The sequence below is a fragment of the Rhipicephalus microplus genome, unplaced genomic scaffold (assembly GCF_043290135.1).
Source record: "Rhipicephalus microplus isolate Deutch F79 unplaced genomic scaffold, USDA_Rmic scaffold_13, whole genome shotgun sequence".
NCBI classification, from domain to species: Eukaryota; Metazoa; Arthropoda; class Arachnida; order Ixodida; family Ixodidae; genus Rhipicephalus; species Rhipicephalus microplus.
The window spans coordinates 22,177,064-22,198,684 of record NW_027464586.1 but is presented as its reverse complement, the minus strand read 5'-3'; the positions used below and the strand labels follow the sequence as shown (position 1 = coordinate 22,198,684).

At 44.9% G+C, this 21,621-nt stretch overlaps 1 protein-coding gene across 2 annotated transcripts in view; it reads right to left on the bottom strand.

Moving 5' to 3' along the window:
- The window catches only part of LOC119162992 (carboxypeptidase M-like), a 1,476,599-nt gene that overhangs the window by 1,042,816 nt on the left and 412,162 nt on the right, over window positions 1-21,621 (bottom strand). For both annotated transcript variants that reach the window (XM_075882656.1, XM_075882657.1), the window contains one exon: window positions 12,306-12,475. In XM_075882656.1, the coding sequence (XP_075738771.1) occupies window positions 12,306-12,462 (157 nt within the window). In that variant the 5' untranslated portion in view covers window positions 12,463-12,475. The remainder of the gene's footprint in view (window positions 1-12,305; window positions 12,476-21,621) is intronic.

The window sequence follows — 21,621 nt, the reverse complement described above, 5'->3', positions numbered from 1 at the left end:
TTTACCCTCTCCAAGCCGGCATGGCCAAGAACCCAACACCTGCCCGTTGTACCCGCATTAATATCAATGGGCGCGCTTGTTCAGCTCTTTCACGTAATATACGAGGTTCTGTCACTTGAAAAAACCACCTCGACGAAAGTAGGATTGGCGAAGAACCCAGCGTCTTATATATTTTCAATGCTCTTCGATAAATACAAGCGGGAGAACTTAAGTGAGTAGGTGAGTGGCTTACCCCGTCTACGCTTCTGCCGTTAGTAACGTAGAGGCATGATAAGGACTTTTATGTAAGCGCATGAGGTTTACACTCAATTTCGATCACTTGCACTGACCATGTGGCAAGCGGGCAAGCGAGTTAGGGGGAGACAAAAGGTTAGGGGGGCAGATGAGATTAAGAAGTTTGCGGGTATAAATTGGCAGCAGCAAGCACAGGACCGGGTTAACTGGCAGAACATGGGAGAGGATTTTGTCCTGCAGTGGACGTAGTCAGGCTGATGATGACGATGATGAAGAAGAAGATGATGATGATGATGATGATGATGATGATGATGATGATGTGGCCATGATGAGCTTAAAGAAGGTAGCCTATGAAGAATGTAGTGGTTTATCTGATTAACTTACTGCTGGACCGGGCGCCCTGTTATACCATTACTTACACAAAAAATTCATTTCATGTAACACTACCTCAACTCTTTGCGTGAAGCCCGAGTGGAAATAATGCACATGCCTGTATTCCGTCTCAATGAAACGACGAGATATTGTATTCTGTTACATCAGTGGCTTACCTCAGTCTTCTTAAAAGAAGAAAAATAACACAATATTCGCGTAGTGAATGATGATGAGTGGGGCAAAGCTCCTCCCATCATCATTTACTTTTTGGATGTACGCTAACACGGACAGACGGACAGAAGCATAGACGAATGGACGGACAGACAGAAGGATGGGTGGAAGCATAGATGAACAGACAGACAGACAGAAACCCGGAAGCACGAACGAACAGCTGAACGGGTGAACGGACGGATGAATGGACACAAGGACGGATGCATGTGCGGGCGAACAAACAGACTAACGGACGATTGGACACACGGATAGATGGTTGGATGGACGCTTCATCCCTTTCGTCATCATTCGCTCTGTAGATATGTTGTGAAAACCACTAACACTATCTAGCTATATTATTCCCAAGGACATAGCGTATTAACTCGCGTAATTTGTGCTCCTTTTTTCGTGACTTCGGCGCCCTAAGAAGAGGGAGCGCAAATTACGTGGGGATTTAGCGAGTGAATACCAAATATGGTGCCTCAGTCCTGACGTGCGCAGTGTATACATTAAAAAACAATAAGAAATAAACTGAAGCATGAACGAAGTGTAGTTGTTAATTTTGAAAGAATTACCCTGTGCTTTAACCAGTCAGATCCGATCACGTGCGGTCTAGCGGGAATCACTGATCGCTAAGTTCGATTAGGAAGCATTGTCGCGGCCACTGCCACCGCCATCCCGCAGCGCATCGTCCTCGGTTCCGTCGAACGCGTTCGAGCGCCCAGTTTTCTTGAAGCTTTTTCGGCAATGCTGAAAAAAACTTGGTCCCACGACACGGCGTTAGCGGAAGAACTAAGCATCCGCCCATAATTAAAAGAGCCTCTGCCAATGGCGAAAACTTGCATTTGTAAGCGCGCACTCTTCTGCTTTCTCGGGTACCAATCGCGCCGGTCGTCACGTTGAACTATGTCTTATTGAAGTGCCTTGCATGCTGCAGCACGCGTACCGTTTTCTTCGGCGAAATTGACAATAGCGAGCTTCAATTTCGCCGTATATTTGAATACTGCAGCACATTGCAAATGAACCGTCAGAACACGTCGGCGGAATGGCGAAACCTAAACTTCCGAAACTGACCAAGCCTGCGTTGCAGCGTCAACGCAGAGAACGAGGGTAACAGCTGAAACGAGAGGCTTTCGCACGCCTCTGATCCAGAAAGTCGTTCCTACCGTAACGCGAACGTGCGGTCTCGCCATCGCGGCGGTAAAAACTCGGGAAGGAGGCAAAGGCTCGAACAGTTCCGGTGACCCGTCAACAGGTCTGAATGCGGGTGTGGTATTCTAGGGACCCTAGTTCGGGGGAGGTCCTCGGAAAAAGGGACGTCGCACTCGCAGCCAGTTTGACTGCGCTCGTCTGCTAGGCATGGCGCGCATCCGGCCAAAACATTGAAATGTTGAAATGTGCGCGCGCCGGCGACCTGGCTTGGGCGGGTAGGGGAGTGCGAAATATTGGAATAAATATTTTTTTCTTTTAGAAATGCTGCCAAATATTAGAAGTGCGCAAATCATGCTAGGGTGCCAATTATATGTGTATATATGGTATACACGCAACGCCATCTATTGAGAAAGTCATAAACTAAAGGTGGCTATGCGCCTACATACGAAGGAGGGAATGACCCACAGCTTGAGGAGCTTCGCCGCCTAAAGAACCTGACTGCAAATAAAAATGTTCTTCATACTAGGGCACCGTTTACTTACAGTTTCGACGTAAATATTTTTTCTAGTGCTAGTTCTAGTTCGAAAAAACTTCGAACTAGTACAGTATCAGCAACTCAACTCTTCAAATTCATGGCTGGAACACAATGGGGATGTAGATGCCGTTCAATGGCACTGCTTCAGAAAGCTTACATTGAAGGAACCTTGCGCTCTTGTCTACCGGTGCTTCACCGATTATCCCCAGTAAACAAGAGAATTTTAGAAGCCGCATGCAACAGCTGCCTACGAAAATGTCTAGGGCTCCCGAAGAGCTCATCAGCATTGGAAAGTGTACACTGTAAACAGAAATAAGCCGAGATGGGAGTAATTGACCTTGTCCTCTAGCGCACGCCCCGATGGGAGTTTTATAAACACCTTCGTTGGGAGTAAAAAATTTACTCCCGATCAGTAGGGGGTTTTTGCATGGTGCCAGGGGGGTTTTTACTTACATCCATTGGGGAACTTTTTCAGGTCAGTATGGGAGTAAATTTTTTTGCATCGACAAAGAAAAAAATTACGTCAGCAGCCATACCATGCGCAAGCGTAACTTTAATTACATAACATTTAATGCGCACAACAATGATTACAGTACACAAACATTATCACAATGTTCACGTTATATCACAACACTCGCACTCACCACAGCTTGCCACACGCAGCACACACCTACCATATAGTCACCGGGTATATATATGCACCACATTTTTACCTCCCATGCAGCCCTGGTGAAAGCCTGTTTTCGCTATTAATTAGGCAATAAATACGCACGGCGTAAGTATGAACTTGCGGTGGTCTGATGTAAACACTTCAACACGCATGCCTTTTATCCTAAGCCTGCCTAATATTTATTCTTTTTTTTACTATAGCGAAAAAGTTTCATCAGTTGACGCTCTGTCGTACGGGCTGAATTTGCATTAGCAGTATTGTTTGTGGACCGGTAAAATGCACGGAATCATACACAAAGTGCGCGCGGCCTTGAATGAACACATTAACGAGGCACATTCAGCAGCTCCAGCGATGAACCGAGGTAGACCGCCGCTACCGCGTTCGACGACTAGGCCTCACTCACGAGTACGGCACGGTGATTCGATGAATGACAGCTGGCGATCACAAAATGCTTGCTGATGTGCAGTTTACGTCTCGTTTTTCCCATGCACAAAAATAGGTGTCCGCTATCCACGCAGTTTAAGCTACGGAGCGATAGACTTAAACGAATGAGACGGTTCGCAGTCGCTGTTCCCGTTGCTCGCATGCATTGCATGTATAGCTCGCAGAGCTCGCCACGGCGGCCGGTGCGCAGTGCGAGCTCAATACGATGCCGGCTTGATACCGACGCCATAGCGAGGCATTCCTACCACTTAGATGTTGCAGCCGGTGAAATACCGGTGACACTCCGAGAAGCCACTATCGGCGGAGACGGGGCGAGCGCGTCGCGGGCGCAACTCTCAGACCGGTTGCCGGCCAGCCTACCGTAGTCGAGCGAAGCCTACTTCGAACCGCTTCGAAGTTTTACGGTGCAATCGCTGACCATCGTACTCCGCCTCGTTCGGCACTCGCCTTGTAGTTAGTCATTGACAGCTGCGGTCGCAAGGTGCAGAAGACTGTTATACATCCCAGCAGACGGGGTGAAGGCCGGGGTTCCTTCGCAGGATGGATTGAAGGAACCCCGGCCTTCAATTCACAGCCCGGGGCACGAATCACCGATGTACAAGGAATTCTCGACCTTGTGCCCACAACTACCGAAACCCTTGTGCTCCACGTCGGGACAAACGACATGGCGCTCGGGAAGGCGAGTATCGCGTTTACTCAGTATCGGCTATTGCTGGATCGAGTCGCAAATGTCTTGCCTCAGATAACTAGAGTCTACGCCACACTTATACCTCCTCGAAGCATCAACCACCGCCGTGGTAGCTGCAACCACGATTTTATCCGTCGCTGCAATAGCGAAGCCTGCTTCTTCAACCACCGACTTCGAGACTACTGCCGTCGGTCGCGAAAAGTCTTCAATGTCGACTACGGCTTTGAATGGCTGCCTCCTTTTCGTGTGTTGGCAGCTGATGGATTGCATCCCAGTTTTGAAGGCGTTGCCCTTATTGCCGCCCATCTTCGCCAACTTTGCTTCAAGCACACCAGAATCGCATCCTCACCATGGCGCGACTTCACGTCCAGTGAGACTTCGCAGTACCCGACACGGACATTGGACATTTCTACAAGCCAGTCCCCACTGATAAACGCTTCACGTGATGCCGACGCGATGTGCTCCCCTCGGAACAATTCTTATGTCGTCAACGAATGTGCGACGCAGACTTCTCCGAACCTTGGCCATCGCTACCCATCGAGGAGAAATGCTGACCGGGACACAGTGTCCAAGTGACTTCCTGCACCTTTGACTGGTAAAGCTACCTTTTGTACACATTCTGAGACATTTTTGCAAGCTAGAAAACTAGTAGACAAAAGGATTCGCGCTGAGCTCCATGCGTCAACGTTATCAACATACCTAACTTCGTCCAAAGTGCCCAAAGGGTTACAACAGCGACTAAACGCAGCTACTTGCGAGCTGTCTTCTCACCACAAGGCGATATGGCAACAAGTTTTACAAAGTGCTTCGCTAAAGTTGACGAGTATTGTTATAGACCATAACAAATCACGCGCTAAACAACTGTTTCAGAAAGAAAGGATTCTGCTTTCGCAGATATCTGCACCATAGTCTGATCAATTAGTAGCTTACCAGCAAAATAAGGTTGCGAAACTAAGTGCAATCAAACAAAAGAAGTACATGCGTGACAACATGCTCCCCTCTTCAAGCCATGATATTCGAGCAAATCCAGCCGATAAAAGAGCATTGCCAGACAATGTAATCCATCTTTCTTCAGCAAAGCTTTCAGTCGCGCAGATAGGTTGTTTATCGAAGGGCCTTAGTTTTGGTCCAGCAAACGGTGGGTTCAATGAGTTTCAGCTCATTAAGGACCTTCACAACTTTGCCTGAAATATGCGCCTTAAAGAATATTTTTACGATCACTCTCGTGACCACAGAAGTGGGCTGCTACTGCCTCAGCAGAGACACTGGACCCCACCACCGCAACGTGATTGGTCCTTAGACCTATATATTAAGGCTGTACAGCAAGATGTCATAGATTCTTACAAAACTCGTGCTCCCCATCGACATAACCTATCAACAAAAGAAAAAAGGGCACTCGAAGAGCTAGAAAATAACCCCGACATCATAATCAAGCCGGCAGACAAAGGTGGCGCTATTGTCATTCTTAATCAATGTGACTATATAAATAAAGCTGAGAGGCAGCTCTCAGATCGAAACTTCTATAGACCACTCCCTACCGATCCTACAAACGACTACAAGGTCGAACTGCAGGACGCACTCACATAACTTGTAAAAAATGAAAAGATCCATAAAACGATAGCCCGGTCACTCGTCCCACTCAGCCCGGTTGCAGGTAGATTTTATCTTCTGCCCAAGATACATAAAGTAAATAACCCCGGACGTCCTATCATCTCTGGCATTGGAACAGTAACTGAATACTTATCCAGGTTTGTCGATAGCCTCATAAACAGGATCCCACCTACTTTCTCGTCATTTATAAAGGACACAAATCACTTCTTGAAAGACATTTTAGACATAGGTGTTCCCGACGATAGCTTTCTGGTAACACTTGACGTCTCGTCCTTGTACACAAACATTCCACACAACGATGGCATTTGCGCTCTCATCAAGGCTTACGATGATTGTTGCTTTGACAAGCCAGTTGGTGGTGAAACCATTGGTATTCTCATGAAGCTCATCTTAGAACTAAACAACTTCGAATTCAATAACTTGCACTACGTTCAAACAAACGGGACATCTATGGGCACTAGAGTAGGTCCTAACTACGCAAATATCTTTATGGGCCTGTTGGAAGCTAACTTCATGGAAAATTCACCTTTGAAGCCATGCTTCTACAAACGCTTCATCGATGACATCTTCATGATTTGGCCACATGGCGAAGCAAGTCTCTTAAGCTTCATTAAGAATTTCAGCAATGCCCACCCCGCCATTACTTTCACCCATAATTACTCATCAACAACAATAAACTTTCTTGACGTTACCGTCACAGCTAGCGAAGGACGGCTCTCCACAAATCTCTTTCGCAAACCGACTGATAGGCATCAACTCTTCCATTTCCGTAGCAGTCACGTCCGACATTGCAAAACAGGGATACCGTACAGCCAAGCTCATAGGTTTAAAAGAATATGTTCCAGCCGCGAAGATTTCCTTTCGAATTGCCAGGATCTGAAACGTTCGCTCATTCAATGTAAATATCCACGGGGAATAATTGATGACGTCATAAAACGTGCTGACAAACTAAACCGAACTGACCTGCTCAACGCTGACCCCAAGGCGTTGTGTACATCCCAGGTTAACCCTGTGCTCACCCATTCAACGTCAGCTCCAAACGTCACCGCGATTTTGAAGCGACACCATAACATATCAACTCAAAGCAAGCGCCTTAAAAATGTATTCGCAGAGCCACCGAGAGTGGTGTACAGACGTGCACGTAACCTCCGTGATATTCTTTCATCGTCTAAGCTCGCTGCCTGTAAACAAAAGGCTGCGCTCCTTGTGGGAAGTCGCGGTGCAAGGTGTGTGCGCACATAGTAACTACGCAAACTGTCACCAGTTCATCCACTGGCTTTCAGTTAACAATCAGGGGCAATCTGAATTGGGACAGTTCCAACGTAGTATACATGCTCGGATGCGATATCTGTAATCTACAATATATTGGCCATACAGAAACACCATTTAGAACTCGGTTTAATAATCATAAGTCGCATGTCAAGACCCTTCCAAATCTGCCTCTATCGAAACATCTAGCAATACCTGGTCATTCTTTCGACAATATTAAAGCAACGGTACTGGAATCCGGTTTCCGCTAACATCAAGAGCGGGAAATGCGCGAGTCGTTTCTAATCTACAAGTTCGGTACACTAAACTCTGGAATAAACGAACACGCAGGCACACTCGCTAATCTACCTTCCACCACTTAAGGTGTCTCATACCCTTCCGAGATTTCTAGTTCATTTTCTGTTATTTTACTTCTTATTTTTGTTTACGGCAAAACCATCCTTGTTCCCAGCCTATCAAACTCAGTTTACCTGTTTATCTTTAGTATGTATACCGCTCGTTCATGTGCTTCAATCTGCACGCATGGTTATCATAATGCTTTACACAACATGCGCCATATTTATATTAAAAACCTCTTTAACTCGTACTGATGTCGCTATAACGATAAGAGGTGACCATTGTGTCCATGTTACTTTACGCATTGCATCTTCACACTAAATGTATTTTGCCTCTTTGTATAATCATGTCGAATCACTTCCGATTGCTATTGCGCATGTCCCAAAACATTTTAGAAATGTATATAATGGCTACGAAAGCTCCATTACATGTCACACTGACGAAGGCTGGCCCACAAGCCGAAACGTACGTGAATAATAAAAGTGTTTCCTCGTTAGTCGTGCTTTCTCGCTTCCGTTATATATATATATATATATATATATATATATATATATATATATATATATATATATATGGGGAAGAAGTGTATACCTAGAGGTTCGTTTTTCCGTGTTTTGACGCAATAATAATGAGATTTAACAGACAATAATGCCAAGGAATGTATAGGAGAAGTTATTGGAACCAATTTAATGTAAATAAGAAGAAAGAAAAGTGGATGAAAAAATAACTCGCCGTTTGCAGGAAAGGTATTTTCACCCTATTTTCTTTCTTCTTATTTACAATACATTGGTTCTAATAACTTCTCCTATGCATTCCTCGGCATTATTGTCTTTGTCTTATATATATATATATATATATATATATATATATATATATATATATATATATATATATATATATATATATATATATATATATATATATATATATATATATATATATATATATATATATATATATTGTTACGGAAAAGAAGAGATGCCGTAACGACGAGGCTGGGGATTAGTTATATTCAAAACCAGTGGTAATGGCGTGCCCGGTTGACCAGCAATCGAGCGGAGCCAACCCTTCGTCTTCCTCGTCAGGCACACACGCGCGTCGCCCCCTAGAATAATCATATACATGCATGTAGCATAACCCCCGGTGGCGCAAGCGCCGTCTCGGCGCATTTAGATGTCAACGTCACTAGGAGAGTTGTAGGGCTTCAAGCGCGCAACATGTACAATATTGGTAGCCTGTTGGGCCCATGAAGGCAACGGGGTGGCAGGATCAGTTTCATATGTTACAGGCGTAACCACATGAAGGACTCGGTATGGGCCTGTGTAGCGAGTAAGCAGTTTTTCTGACAAGCCAACTTGACGGTTGGGAGACCAGAGCAGTACCAAAGAACCGGGCGGAAAGTGTACGTCGTGGTGTCGTTGGTCATACAAGCGCCATTGCTTCTCTTGAGAGGTCAGAAGGCGAGTACGGGTGATTTCGCGTGCGAGAGCGGCCCGAGTGATAGCGTTCATGGCATATTCACTGGTCGGTACTCCAGGGGACGGTATGACGGTGTCTAGAGGCAATGTTGGTTCTCGGTCAAACAGCAGAAAAAATGGAGAGTAACCGGCAGTGTCTTGGCGCGAAGAATTGTAGGCCAATGTGACGTACGGCAACGCGAGATCCCAGTCGGTGTGGTTGGTAGAAACATACTAAGCGAGCATGTCTGTAAGAGTTCGATTTAGGCGCTCCGTGAGTCCATTGGTTTGCGGGTGGTATGACATAGTCAGCTTGCGTCTTGTTTTACAGGACTGCAAGATGTCGGCTATGACCTTCGACAGAAAGGTGCGGCCACAGTCTGTAAGCAGCTGCCGTGGGGCTCCGTGTTGCAAAATCACGTCCTTGAGGAGGAAGTCGGCGACATCTGTGGCGCAGCTTGTTGGGAGAGCTTGTGTGATGGCATAACGCGTGGCGTAGTCGGTGGCCACGGCTATCCCCTTGTTACCCGAGGAACACAAGGGGAAAGGGCCAAGTAGGTCCAAGCCAACGCGGAAGAACGGTTCCGACGGAATGTCAAGTGGTTGAAGGCGTCCGGCGGGAAGTGTGGATGGCGTTTTGCGGCGCTGACATTTCTCACAAGTCGCAATGTATCTTCTGACTGAGCGTGCAAGCCCTGGCCAGTAGAAGCGTCGGCGTATTCGGTCGTAAGTGCGTGACACACCAAGGTGACCAGCAGTCGGACGGTCATGAAGTTCATATATATATATATATATATATATATATATATATATATATATATATATATATATATATATATATTGGCGTGGGGACGCCATTAGACTTTGTTGTTCGAACTTAATCTTCAACTTTCTTGTTGACTCAAAAGCTGAGACCTTTTAAAATAAAGCCTTTTGAATCAATATAATGTGCCTGCATGATTTACGTGAAGTGACCTTTCACACAGACGCTATCCCTGTTTGAAGTTGGCTTCTTTAACTTCCACCTTTTCTTCCACAGCACAGTGGTCGCTTCTTCTTTTCTGCCTCACATCTCATTTTCCTCCATTGTCCATGCTTTGAGGTGCATGTCTGCAACCACAATGGCGAACCACAGACAGCCTGACTTCGTTCCCTTGTTTCTACAGAGGCCTTCGGCCACCGGAGACCAGGCAACCCACTCTCGCGGTTTTGGTCTCCGCGGCGAACGCACTCGAGATCTGACACGCCCCGTTCAACAGAGAACGCTGATGAAGCCGCTGGCTGGTTCTCTTCAGCTCTGTAATAGAGTGTAGTTGTGGAGGCCTTTAGTTCAATCTTTCTTTAAGACAATACACTATCAGCGATCGAAGGCTGTTACTGGAAGACGAGATAGGCATCTTCAGGGAACAGTGAAGATGATGGCTCACTCACTACGGGTTTTGTTCGCTTGCACAGATTTTTGGCGCATTGGTGGCATTGACCCAGGAAGAATGGTGGGTCAGAGAACGTTCTTCTTCTGAGCGTTGAAACGTAGTGTATGTTGCGTACCGTTGCCTACCGAGGAGTCGACATGATGGCATTACTTTATGTAACGCTGGAAAGCCTTGTGTATGCCTCCTAGAAGCAGCTAGGACTAGTTTTTTTATTTCATTGAGTGGAGGAATAAATGAAGTTTGCAAACTACTTGATACATTTACTCAACTGCCCTAGCTCGTATAAGATTTATGTCGACTAATACTTTAAGCTTTTTGCTATTTTTGGCTTTATGTGGCTGTTGATTATTTTTCACGTTCTGGGCTGAGACAAGGAAACGTGAAAGAAGAAGAGCGCGAGCGAGGGACGCGGGGACGCTCAAGTGACAGCAGAGCGCTTCCGAACGTAGTTAAATAAACAAGTTTTTTTTTGCCTTATACCTTAAAGACGGAGTTGAGTCTGATCGCAGTGTCTGGAACGCCATCGTCTAAACAGGGCTATGATATTTTGTAATCATTCCTTGAATTGCAAATACAAGATAGCGCGATTAGCACCGAGTACGTGAGACAGCCGCTTATGACTCCAAGCATAGTCTGTATTGTGCTGCAATTATTCGCAAAAGTAATACAGGCGTAAATAAAAGAAAGTATACAACCTACAATTGAAATTCATGGTACTAATAAAAGTTCTCAAGACACTCCAGGGAATAACTTGTTCGTAGCAGGTATCTTCCCAGTAACCGAAAATGGGACAGCGCCTCGTTGATGCTAAAGGCACAATTGCCTAAAACGGGCCCAAACCTTTCTGACCGGGGCTGGGAACAGGCTATATGTAAGAACAGCAGGCTGGGCTCGGGTGGGCCGGAGTATGGCGTTTTCAGGCTGGAGCGGGCCCACACCAGACAGGTCGGCCCGGACAGGGCTCCAGCCCGGACAGCACCATCAGCCCAGCGAATACCAGCTCTCCCCATTTGCACTGTCGGTGATCTTTTAGAGTCATCTGTGGCATATCCATGTGAGATCTCGGCAGACACTGACGCGCGCGTGTTCGGCACGCTGACTTCCACAGGATGAATGACGTCACTCCCAATGCAGCTAATGGCACGCATGCTTGGGTATGACAACGAGAACGACGTAATATAAATACAGACAATACAGACCACTCGTGACATCGCTGCCGAATAGTTTAAATGCGAAGGCATTTCTTAGACGGGTTATGTCAGACGTCCGTCGGGATTCGTGCACTAACCTCTCCTATTGCAACAGCTGCGGGCAGGCGGGGCGCCTTTCAAGGCAACCAGCCATGAACGTATAAGTAATGGTTACGGTAGACATCCTCGTCTCGTCATTAATTTACGCCATTAAAATTACTATGCCGTGTACTCTCGATGCAAGAAATGCATTCTAATTTCCTCACGATTATCTTCGAGGAGGTTGGGGCTACTTTTTCGTTCCTCGCTGAATTAAACAGCTCACGATCCTCCCACTTTTTTTCTTTCGCAGCGGTTCCCCGTCATTCGGCCAGCAGGGAGGGCAGTCTAGCACAGTTACGGATGGGTAGTGTAGAAGGCTTAGCTCGACCCATTGCCATTTACAGCCTCGATATGTTCATGGAAGTGGTTGGAAAGTGCATTTAAAGTGTTCAGCCACTCGACAAGCATGTTACAGCTGCAAACTAAAACCTGAAACAGTGGATGCTTTTCTAGTACAAAGGAGTGGGCGTGAAAAGCAGCAGGTCATAGTTCAGAATGCCCTGCTCCTCATTTAATACAAAGACGACAACCAATTTTAAGTGCTCAGCGAAAAAGTACTTCAAAAGTACTTAATCCTCGAGGTAGGCTAGCATACGGCGCACCTTTGATGGTCTTTCCCAGGTACTGCAGGGTGACGAGTGAGCCGTAATCGGAGGCCACGTGATGCACGAAAGAGTTCACCTCATCTAGAGTGTGGTACTTGAACTCCATGGCTGAGGCCAGGGGTGCCGTAACACCGAGCAGCATCAGTAGAAGCATGGCACGCGTGTATCTGCAAACGCATTACCGTTATCATTAGAAACGAGAAACAGAGGCTATTGTAAAAAGTACATTCACTGTCAAGCACTGCATAATGGATTGGATAGAAGCCGTGCGCTCTTACATACTTAATAACCTGCTTGTGGGACGCCCAGCAGAAGAAAATAGCCATTACTTTTTTCAAGTGGCCGCCTCAAGCGAGAGTGCCAGGCTACATTAAGGGCCAACCAGTGGCATGCGTACTCACGCGCTTCTCCGTCAAAGGCGTAGATACTATGCCAAACAGCTTAGAATTCAAAATGTACCCACTGTATTATGTTCATAAATGATTGAATGGTGTTACAGCACACAATATTATTGTCTAGTTTATTCCAATGGTGGATAGCTGACGGAAAAAGGGTATGTTTGTAAGCGGTAACACGGTTGAAAGGTTGGTGGATAGTTTTTGAATGCTTCAGTCACGATGAATATTCGGGCGGGTCTAGCAGATAATGAGATCGTGGAGGAATAAATGAAGAAGGCCAGGGAAATTAGCCAGTTCTCCAACCGGCTGGCTACCCTGTAATGAGATCGTGATTTGCGAAATTGACCATGATATAAATGATAAAGAAACTTTAGTCGCGAAATAATGCTGTGTTGTGAAAGAGGTTTCAAGTTTGGCCTTGCGAGCAAGCCTGCAGAACTGGGCTGCCTCGAGAAGTCTGAATATAAAAATCTAACTGCCAATTTTTGTATTCTTTCTATTTTATCAATGAGGTGCTTTTGATGTGGACAACAGAAGAGACCGGTGTACTCTAAACATGGTGTAATTAGTGTTTTGTATGCATCAAGTTTAAGGTGTGATAGTGCAGTGCGAAATTTTCTCCAAAGGAAGGATACCTTCCTCTCCGCTTTATGAAATATGGCTAAAACATGTGGTTCCCAGTTGAGGTTCGATTAGAGAGTAACGCCTAAGTATTTTACTTGATCGCTTTTGTCGATTGTTGTGTTTCCCATAGTATATATGAAGTTAAGGGGGTTGGTCTCATTAGTGAATGAAACGAATTGAGTTTTGGTTGTGTTAATTTTATGTCCCAAATATCGCACCTCGAATAGATAATTTTCATTGAATTGTTCAGTTTAACTTAATTGTTTGAATTGTGTACGACTGTTTACACGCCAGGGTCGTCTGCGAACAGTCGCATTTGAACAGGATTATTAACAGAAAATTGAATGTCGTTATTAAACATAAAAACAAAAGTGGGGCAAGTACCGATCCCTCAGGTACTCCAGAGTAAACATCAAGCGGTTGCAATAGATGGTCGTCGATTGTTACTCTCTGTTTTTGTTTGCCTAAAAACTGTTAACACGCTACAATTTTATCATCAATGCCAAAGGCGAATACTTTTGTTATAAAATCCTTGCGTGAAACTACGTCGAACGCATTAGAAAAGTCTAAAAAAATGGCAATAATTGACTGTTCTTGTCAATTGCATTGGGTATGTCGTGAGTTAATTGCTGAGTTAAATGCTGAGTTAAATACAGCACAATTCTGTGCTGTATTTGGACAGCTTAAGGTTGTCCAAATACAGCACAGAATCGTGCGTTACCAATGAAAGCGAGTTGGTATGTTTTTGAAGATACAAAAAGCGTATCAAAATATATATTTTGCTTCGCCCATAGTGTTTTGACTAATAAGGAAACAACTGGTATCACAGTCACCAAAGAAACAACTGCGTTATGCACAAGTAATCAACATAGGTGCATGCACTGCTCAGCGAAATAAACCACCTAGATCTTGATATTGCGACGCAGTGTTTTACACGCCTTTATTAAGACTGGAAGACGTGGCGTAACCAGCCACATCTGAGGTGCACAAGAAACTCAACGAATGTCGCCGCAAATGGTGCATATGAAGAACACCACGTGATGAATATTATGTGAAGTGATGAAGAAGCGTTTTTTAAATGCCACACTAAATTCACACGCATGACAGCGATCATTCTGGCCGCAACCTGAAGGTGCGTGGAACGCCTTGCGAAAAGCTTCATACGCGAGTCATGCACCATCTCAGTACCACCACGGCGCCAGTCAGTTGGAGCACCCGCAGGTTCAACGCAATAATTAACGGGAGGTCTGCTCTAAGACTATGTATGAGCCGAGGAACCCAAACTGAAGTTCGGCGCACAAGCCAGGAGTGCCAACTGGTGTCCGAAGCAGCACCTCGTCACCGGGGCGGAAGAACACAGCCATGTTCGACTCGTCATGCAGATTTTTGATGAAGAGCGAGACGTCAAGAAGAAAAGATGGCTGTAGACCAGGTATAGTGGCGAGTAGCCACTTGTGCATTGTATGGCTGTATTACACGCAAATACTATGAACGGCAAAACTGCGACCCCGTTTATGTGACATGGCTCAATGTGTGTACATTGATATCATATCGGAGAGTGTGCGATGAAATCTCTCAGTCAGCCCGTTGGTTCGGAAGTATTAGCTGGAGGCTGTCTTGTGGCTTGTGCCGGAGGCTCTGAGTGATTCCTCCACTATTTGCAAAAAAAGCTTCTCCAGGGTCACTCAGGATGACACGAAGAACACCGTGACGCAAGATCAAGGCTTGAAGCATACACGTAGCCACGTTGGAAGCATAGGCTGTAGTCACGCAGGACGTTTTAGCGTAACGTGTGAAGTGATCGACAACTGTCACGATCCACCGATAGTCATGGGAGTCTTGGGAAGAGGACCGTACGTATCAATGACAAAGAATTCAAATGGTGCCGACGAACATGGAACTGTTTGCAGCTCTCCACTTTGAGGTGATGTCGGAAACTTCTGGCGCTTACAAAAGTTGCAGGAGGCAACGTACTTTGCTACGCTGGTGGACAGACCAGGCCAGGAGGAGTGACCTTTAATGCTGTCGTACGTTTTCTGAAAACCAAAGAGACCAGCAGTCATGTCGTCGTGATAGGCCATAAGAATATTGGCCTGAAGAGAGCGAGGCAGAACGTGCACCCAGCGTTGGCTATCCGGGTGATAGAAATCATGGTAAAGAACATGGTTATAGAGATTGAACTGTCTAAGTTGCCGGCTAAGACGATCATTAGGTTATCGTGAATTCCCCTTCTCGTCTCATATTCATATGGTGGTTTAGGGGCGTGAAACCCCATATATCAATCAATCAATTCCGCTGAATGTAATCTATGATGCATCTAATGTAAGCGTAATTGAGTCGGTGCGTTATCACGGAGCCGTATTCGTCAGGAGGAACCTTGTCAATGGCGGTTTAGAACTAAACAGATGTAGAAGGACTATTCGAGTGTTCACCACTGAAGTTAGAAGCGTGACCAGTAGACGGCAGCGTAGGAAGTGGGTAGCGAGAAAGCGCGTCCGCGTCCTGGTGCTTCTATCCATACTTGTAGATAATAGGGAAGTCATATTCTTGAATATGTATAATCAATCAGCCAAGGTGTCCTGATAAGTTCTTCAGTAGGTGAAGCCACGATAAGGCATGGTGGTGAGTGAAGATGATAAAATGACGCCCATGAAGGTAAGGTAAAAACTGCTGCACCGATCAGATGACAGCTAGGCACTCCTATTAAATGATGGTGTAATTCTTCTCAGCATTGGTCAGGACGCGGCTTGAATACGCAATGGTCCTTTCACGTGATGACTCCTAGCGCTGCAGGAGAATACCACCGATGCCGTAACCACAAGCTTCAGTATTCAGGGGTGTAGGTGCCATTTAATCGAAATTGCGAAGTACTGGTTCTGACGTGAGGGCGTTTTTCAGGTGGCTAAACACTGATTAAAAGTCAGGAGACCAGTCAAAGTGAACACCGGAACCGAGTAATTCATGCAAATGTGACGCTATTGAGGCAAAGTCTCGTACGAATTAGCGGATGTATGAAGCCAGGTGAAGGAAACTGCATCAGTCTTTGGGCCTTTCAAAATGAGGAAAATGAATGGTCAAAACCTTATCAGGATCAGGACGGGTGCCGTCATTCTCTGTCACCATTAAAGCAAAGTTGTGTCCAGTACGTTCCGAGTTTTTTATTGCTGTGTGCTACAGGATCGGCTATGTCAAGCCCAAATATATGGTGCCGCAGACCCGGGATCTGCAGCTAATCGGCGACACGGACGGCAGCATCGACAAGAACAACATCTTCGAAGAATAATCGCCGGTGCTTTGTGCGCCTCGTCGGTGGCCGTACCCAGCAACATCAACGAGTGGACGCAAGCCCGAATCTTCCTGTGAGTACACTGCAGCAATGGATCGTTTGAAACAGAAAAGAACATTGGCACGTGCTCAGAATACCAAATTATTAAACGAGGCGACCGCTACTTTCGGAAGAGACAGCACCGATAGAACGACACTCATCTCATTGAAGGAGTGGCTGACATCCAGCAATGAGAGGCTCAAAAAGATATTCGACGAAATGGAAGAGTTCATCCCAATGGATGCTCGCGTATGAATATGCCGCAGCAGCAGAATACGAGGATCTAGTGGTCGCGATACTCGCACGCCTTCAGTACCGAATCGAGGACATCAATAACTTGCAAAGAGCCGTAGACGCTAGAAATTCCGCAAGCACCGTTTGTGTTCCTGCAAAGGTCACCAACGTGAACGTCGGTCCTCGTTTACGTCGACTTGATATCAAGCCATTTAACGGAAACATACATGAGTGGACCTCTTTTTTGGAGCAGTTTGATGGTACCGTTCATTCAAATCAGGCGCTAAGTGAGACAGACAAGTTTCATTACCTTCACAATTACTTGAGAAGAGAAGCTGCTGCAGCAATCGCTGGATTTGCAACTTCAAGCGCATGCAATGGAAATGTTGTGCAGCTACTCGAAGACAGATATCAAGAAAAACGGCAAATAGAGCAACGCCATCCACGAGGGTTGAGAGGCATTCAATGCGTGAGACTGGCATCCGATGTAAAACAGCTGCGCAATCTATGCAATTAAGTACAGATGAACATGCGTCCATAGTCTCGACGCGCTCGAGAGGTCGACAAGCAGTTTTTCTGCGATGCTCTATGATATACTTCTAAAAGCACTGCTGCAAGAGATCGTTATTTCTTTTCACCGCCAGTGCCGTATAAATGAGGTCATGTTCCAAACATTGGTTGTTACAAATGAAAAAACAGCGTCATCGTTTAAATAGCTCGAGGAATTGCATCACTTTACTCGCATCAAAAACGAAAGCCGAGAGTGAGGTGGAAATCAGGACTTGTCTGAACGCACTTACAACAGCAGGCATGTTTCATCGGCATCTGTGCTGCATACCACACATACGGAAAAGTCGAAATATGGTGAGTGCTTCTTCTGCAAATCTAACAGACATGAAACGAAAGTATGCGATGGTTCCCTAACGCTTGAAGAGGAAGAAGGCAAGGCAAAAGTATGATGTGATAAATGCACTATACCAAGACACCTAGCCAGAGATTGTCGAGAACGCATAGAATGCAAGTCCTGCAAGGTAAGGCACGCAACAACTATGTGTAACCCAAACGCAAAGGAAAAAAGTGATCAGAAATTGAGCTCTATAAAAACATCTGTTAACATGAAGCAGTCAGATAAGGGTGAAAAATCTACATGCGTAACGAGCTGCCAACTTGATGAAGGAGTGCATCTACAAACCTTTCGTTGTAGGGCGGGAGGAGATAATGAGGCTTGCTACATAAGAAGAATGATAGACAGCGGCAGCCAGCGCATATTTATAAAGGAAGAACTCTCTGCACGTTTGTAGCCAAAAGTAATCGGCAAAATGAAGGTGGCAATCAATACATTCGAGTCTGAAGCACCTTCCCAATCACAACGAAGTGAAATGGTAGATTTTTACGTGACAAGTAACTTTGGCGAAAAAGAAAAGATCATTGAAGCTATCACCATACAGGTTATTTGTGAAGAAGTCGCAGTAACGTATACTGACTGTTCGTTTAGCAAGAACCCAGGTGCACTGAAGATGGCACTAGCGGACAATCTTACAATTCCCATGGCGCACGCTGAGCCTGGAATAAGCTTACTCATTGAATCAGATCAAATATGAAAACTTATATCCGGTGAAGGTATTAGAAGCCAAGAACTTTGAAATGAAAAGACTAGTGGCTATTAACACCATATTGCGATGGACGTTGCAAGGACACGTGAAGAAATGCAGCTTTGTTCAAAGCCCATCTAGAGCTCTGGTATGCGCATTAAGGAGAGATATACATACGCAAGAGAAGATTAACGATGATCTGCAGTCCTTTTGTATTTCAGACGTCATACGTCATGAACATCTTACCAGAGGAAGAAAAGCTCCCTTCTTCAAGCAACTTGTCCATGTTCATAAAGAATATTACCAAGAAAAATCGAAGATACAAAGGTTTTATTCATTTGTATTTATTTATTCATTAATACTGTCAACCCTCGCTTGAGGGTCCTAACAGGGAGGGAGTACAATAGTAAGTACAAACAGAAAACCAAAACAAGTGGCACTCAAACAGCAGTGCACACAAGATATTAAATTGGCAGTAGTTCAATACAACCATGACCAAAACATCCATTTATCTGTCAAAATATTGCACATAGATACTATTAACAACATGATGGGGTAAACGATTCTATTGTTCTATAGAATCCGAAAAAATGACCACCGAAAGATGTCAGCACAAGCGTTTTAATGTTTAACGGGGGCAATCATGATTCAATCTGGCGCATCGTTTTTCGAGAAGGCGAATGTACTCGTCTTTCGGTATTTTTAATATCTCTGGCATTATACGATATAACATTTTAAGTTTTCGTTTTTGTCTTAGAATTTCCAGTGGTTCTGAATTGCATGAATTGAGGATGTCAGTTAGTGAATCCCGCCTTCTATATCTAGAGCGCACAAACCGTGCTGCACGTTTCTGAATACGTTCTAGCTTGGTAACTAAGTGTTTTTGGTGAAGGCTCCAAACCACGGAGGCGTACTCCAGTCTAGGTCTAATATATGTTTGGTATGCAAGCAGCTTAGCGTTTTTCGGTGTTTTATGCAATTTCACTCAAAGATAACAAAGTTTTTAAATTACACAGAACAAACTGATTCAATATGATGGTGAAAAATTAAGTTGTTTGTAATTGACACCCCTAAGTATATAATATAAGTTGTTTCACAGAGGGTGTTGATCCCGATGCTGTATTGAAATTGGAGAACATTTCTTTTATTGGTAATGTATACATAGGTTGTTTTTGAGGTTAATTTGCATATCCGATTCGCGACACCACCATTCTAAATATTCAAGGCACTTGTTCACCTCAAGCTGATTATCAGTACAGCGCACAGGCATATAAATCATACAATCATCAGCATAAAGTTTCATCTTGACAGGTGGCTTTACAATAGTATTTATATTGTTGATGTACAATAAAAACAACAGCGGGCAAAGAACGGACCCTTGAGGCACACCTGAAAACGCATCTAGTATAGCTGAAAGACAACCATCAATCCTCACAGCTTGCTTCGGTTACTCAATTATGCATGAATCCAATTTATAATTACATCACTGAGTCCCATTTTCTCAGTTTAAAAGGCAGCTAGTGTGGTTGACAACATCAAAAGCTTAAGCGAAATCAATGCAAATTAAATCAACCTGTTTGCGCTCGTCTACAGCCAAACTGAAATCTTGCATCGTTTGAATAAACTGCGTCACTGTGGACTTGCCGCTTCTAAATCCATGCTGACGGTCTTTAACCAATTGATTGACCTCCAAGTGAACCATGATATGCTTTGCTATAATATGGTCTATAACTTTGCAGCAAACTGACCTGAGTGACACAGGAGGATAATTGCTAATAACCATTCGGTTGCCGGCTTTAAACAAAGGTATGATAATTGCGAGGAGCCAATCCTGTGGAAGAAAGTAAGTTTGTAAAGATTTTTTGGAGATAATAACAAAAAACAACGATACCCATTATACGTACCTTTTCAGAAAGGCAGCTGGTATTTTGTCCGGGCAGCTAGTTTTTTTCACACTCATCAATATTACATATCGAAGTTGCAGTGCCGTGCAAGGCACCTGACATACAGCTAATCAAGACAACTACCTTGTAGCACGTAACCAACTTCAGAGTCTTTTACGCAGACTTTCGGCTAAAGAGGGCCTGCTAGATCAGTACAAACCATTTCAGCCAGCATTTTATTGACTAGGGCCACGCAGAAGCAGCTTCCAAAAGGAAACCCAAGGAGGATCATATAGACTACATGCCACACCGAGAAGTTATCCGTGAATAATTGCTCACTACGAAGTTGAGGGTGGTATTCGATACCTCACCGCACGCAAGAGACCAGAAATCGCTGAATGATTGCTTACGAACCGGTGCGAACTTGAATCTTCAGCTACTACAAGTCCTCATGTGATTTCGCTGACACAAGGTTCCAATGACTGCAAACAACGAAAAATCGTTTCCGCAGGTTGGTGCAAGGGCACAAGACCGAGATCTCTTTAGGTTCTTGTGGTTTGCTGAAAAGCCAACGTTGCCGTTCAGGAAAGACGACATACAGGTGTGGCGAATGACGAGAGTACTTTTCGAATCGACGTCCAGTTCATTCATGCTAACAGCGACCATTCAGCATCACCTCAAAACATGTGCAGACAAGCAGCAGAGAGTGGCTCAACTACTCGACAGGTAATTATACGTTGGCGATTCGCTTTTTCGGGTAGATAATTACAAGCAGCTGTAGAGCTATACACTACCTCAAAAAAAATAATGCCTGACGCAGGAATGTCACTAAAAAAGTGGACAATAAGTTATCAAGAGCTGCAGGACATATTCGACTCAAACGAGCCAGCTTTAACTAACAGTGGTGTACAAACGTCATCTAAAACAAAATTCCTCGGAATGACATGAAACAGGGAGACCGACAGCCTTACTTGCACTCCCAAAATATCTTCTCATTCCTTAAGAAGGCTCAAAATACAAAGCGAATTCTTCTGCAAACAGTATCTTAAGTTTATGACTCACTGGGACATGTGCTCTTTTCTTGGTACAAGAGAAGGTGTTATTTCAGCAGCTGTGGCTTGCTAAAGTCAACTGGGATAAATAACTACCAGATGATATAGTACGGCAGTGGAAGAGCTGGAGGAATGATTTGGTTCACCTTCCCAAGGTCAATGTTCCCCGACGTTTGACGTCAGAGATAGATGATATTCATGACAT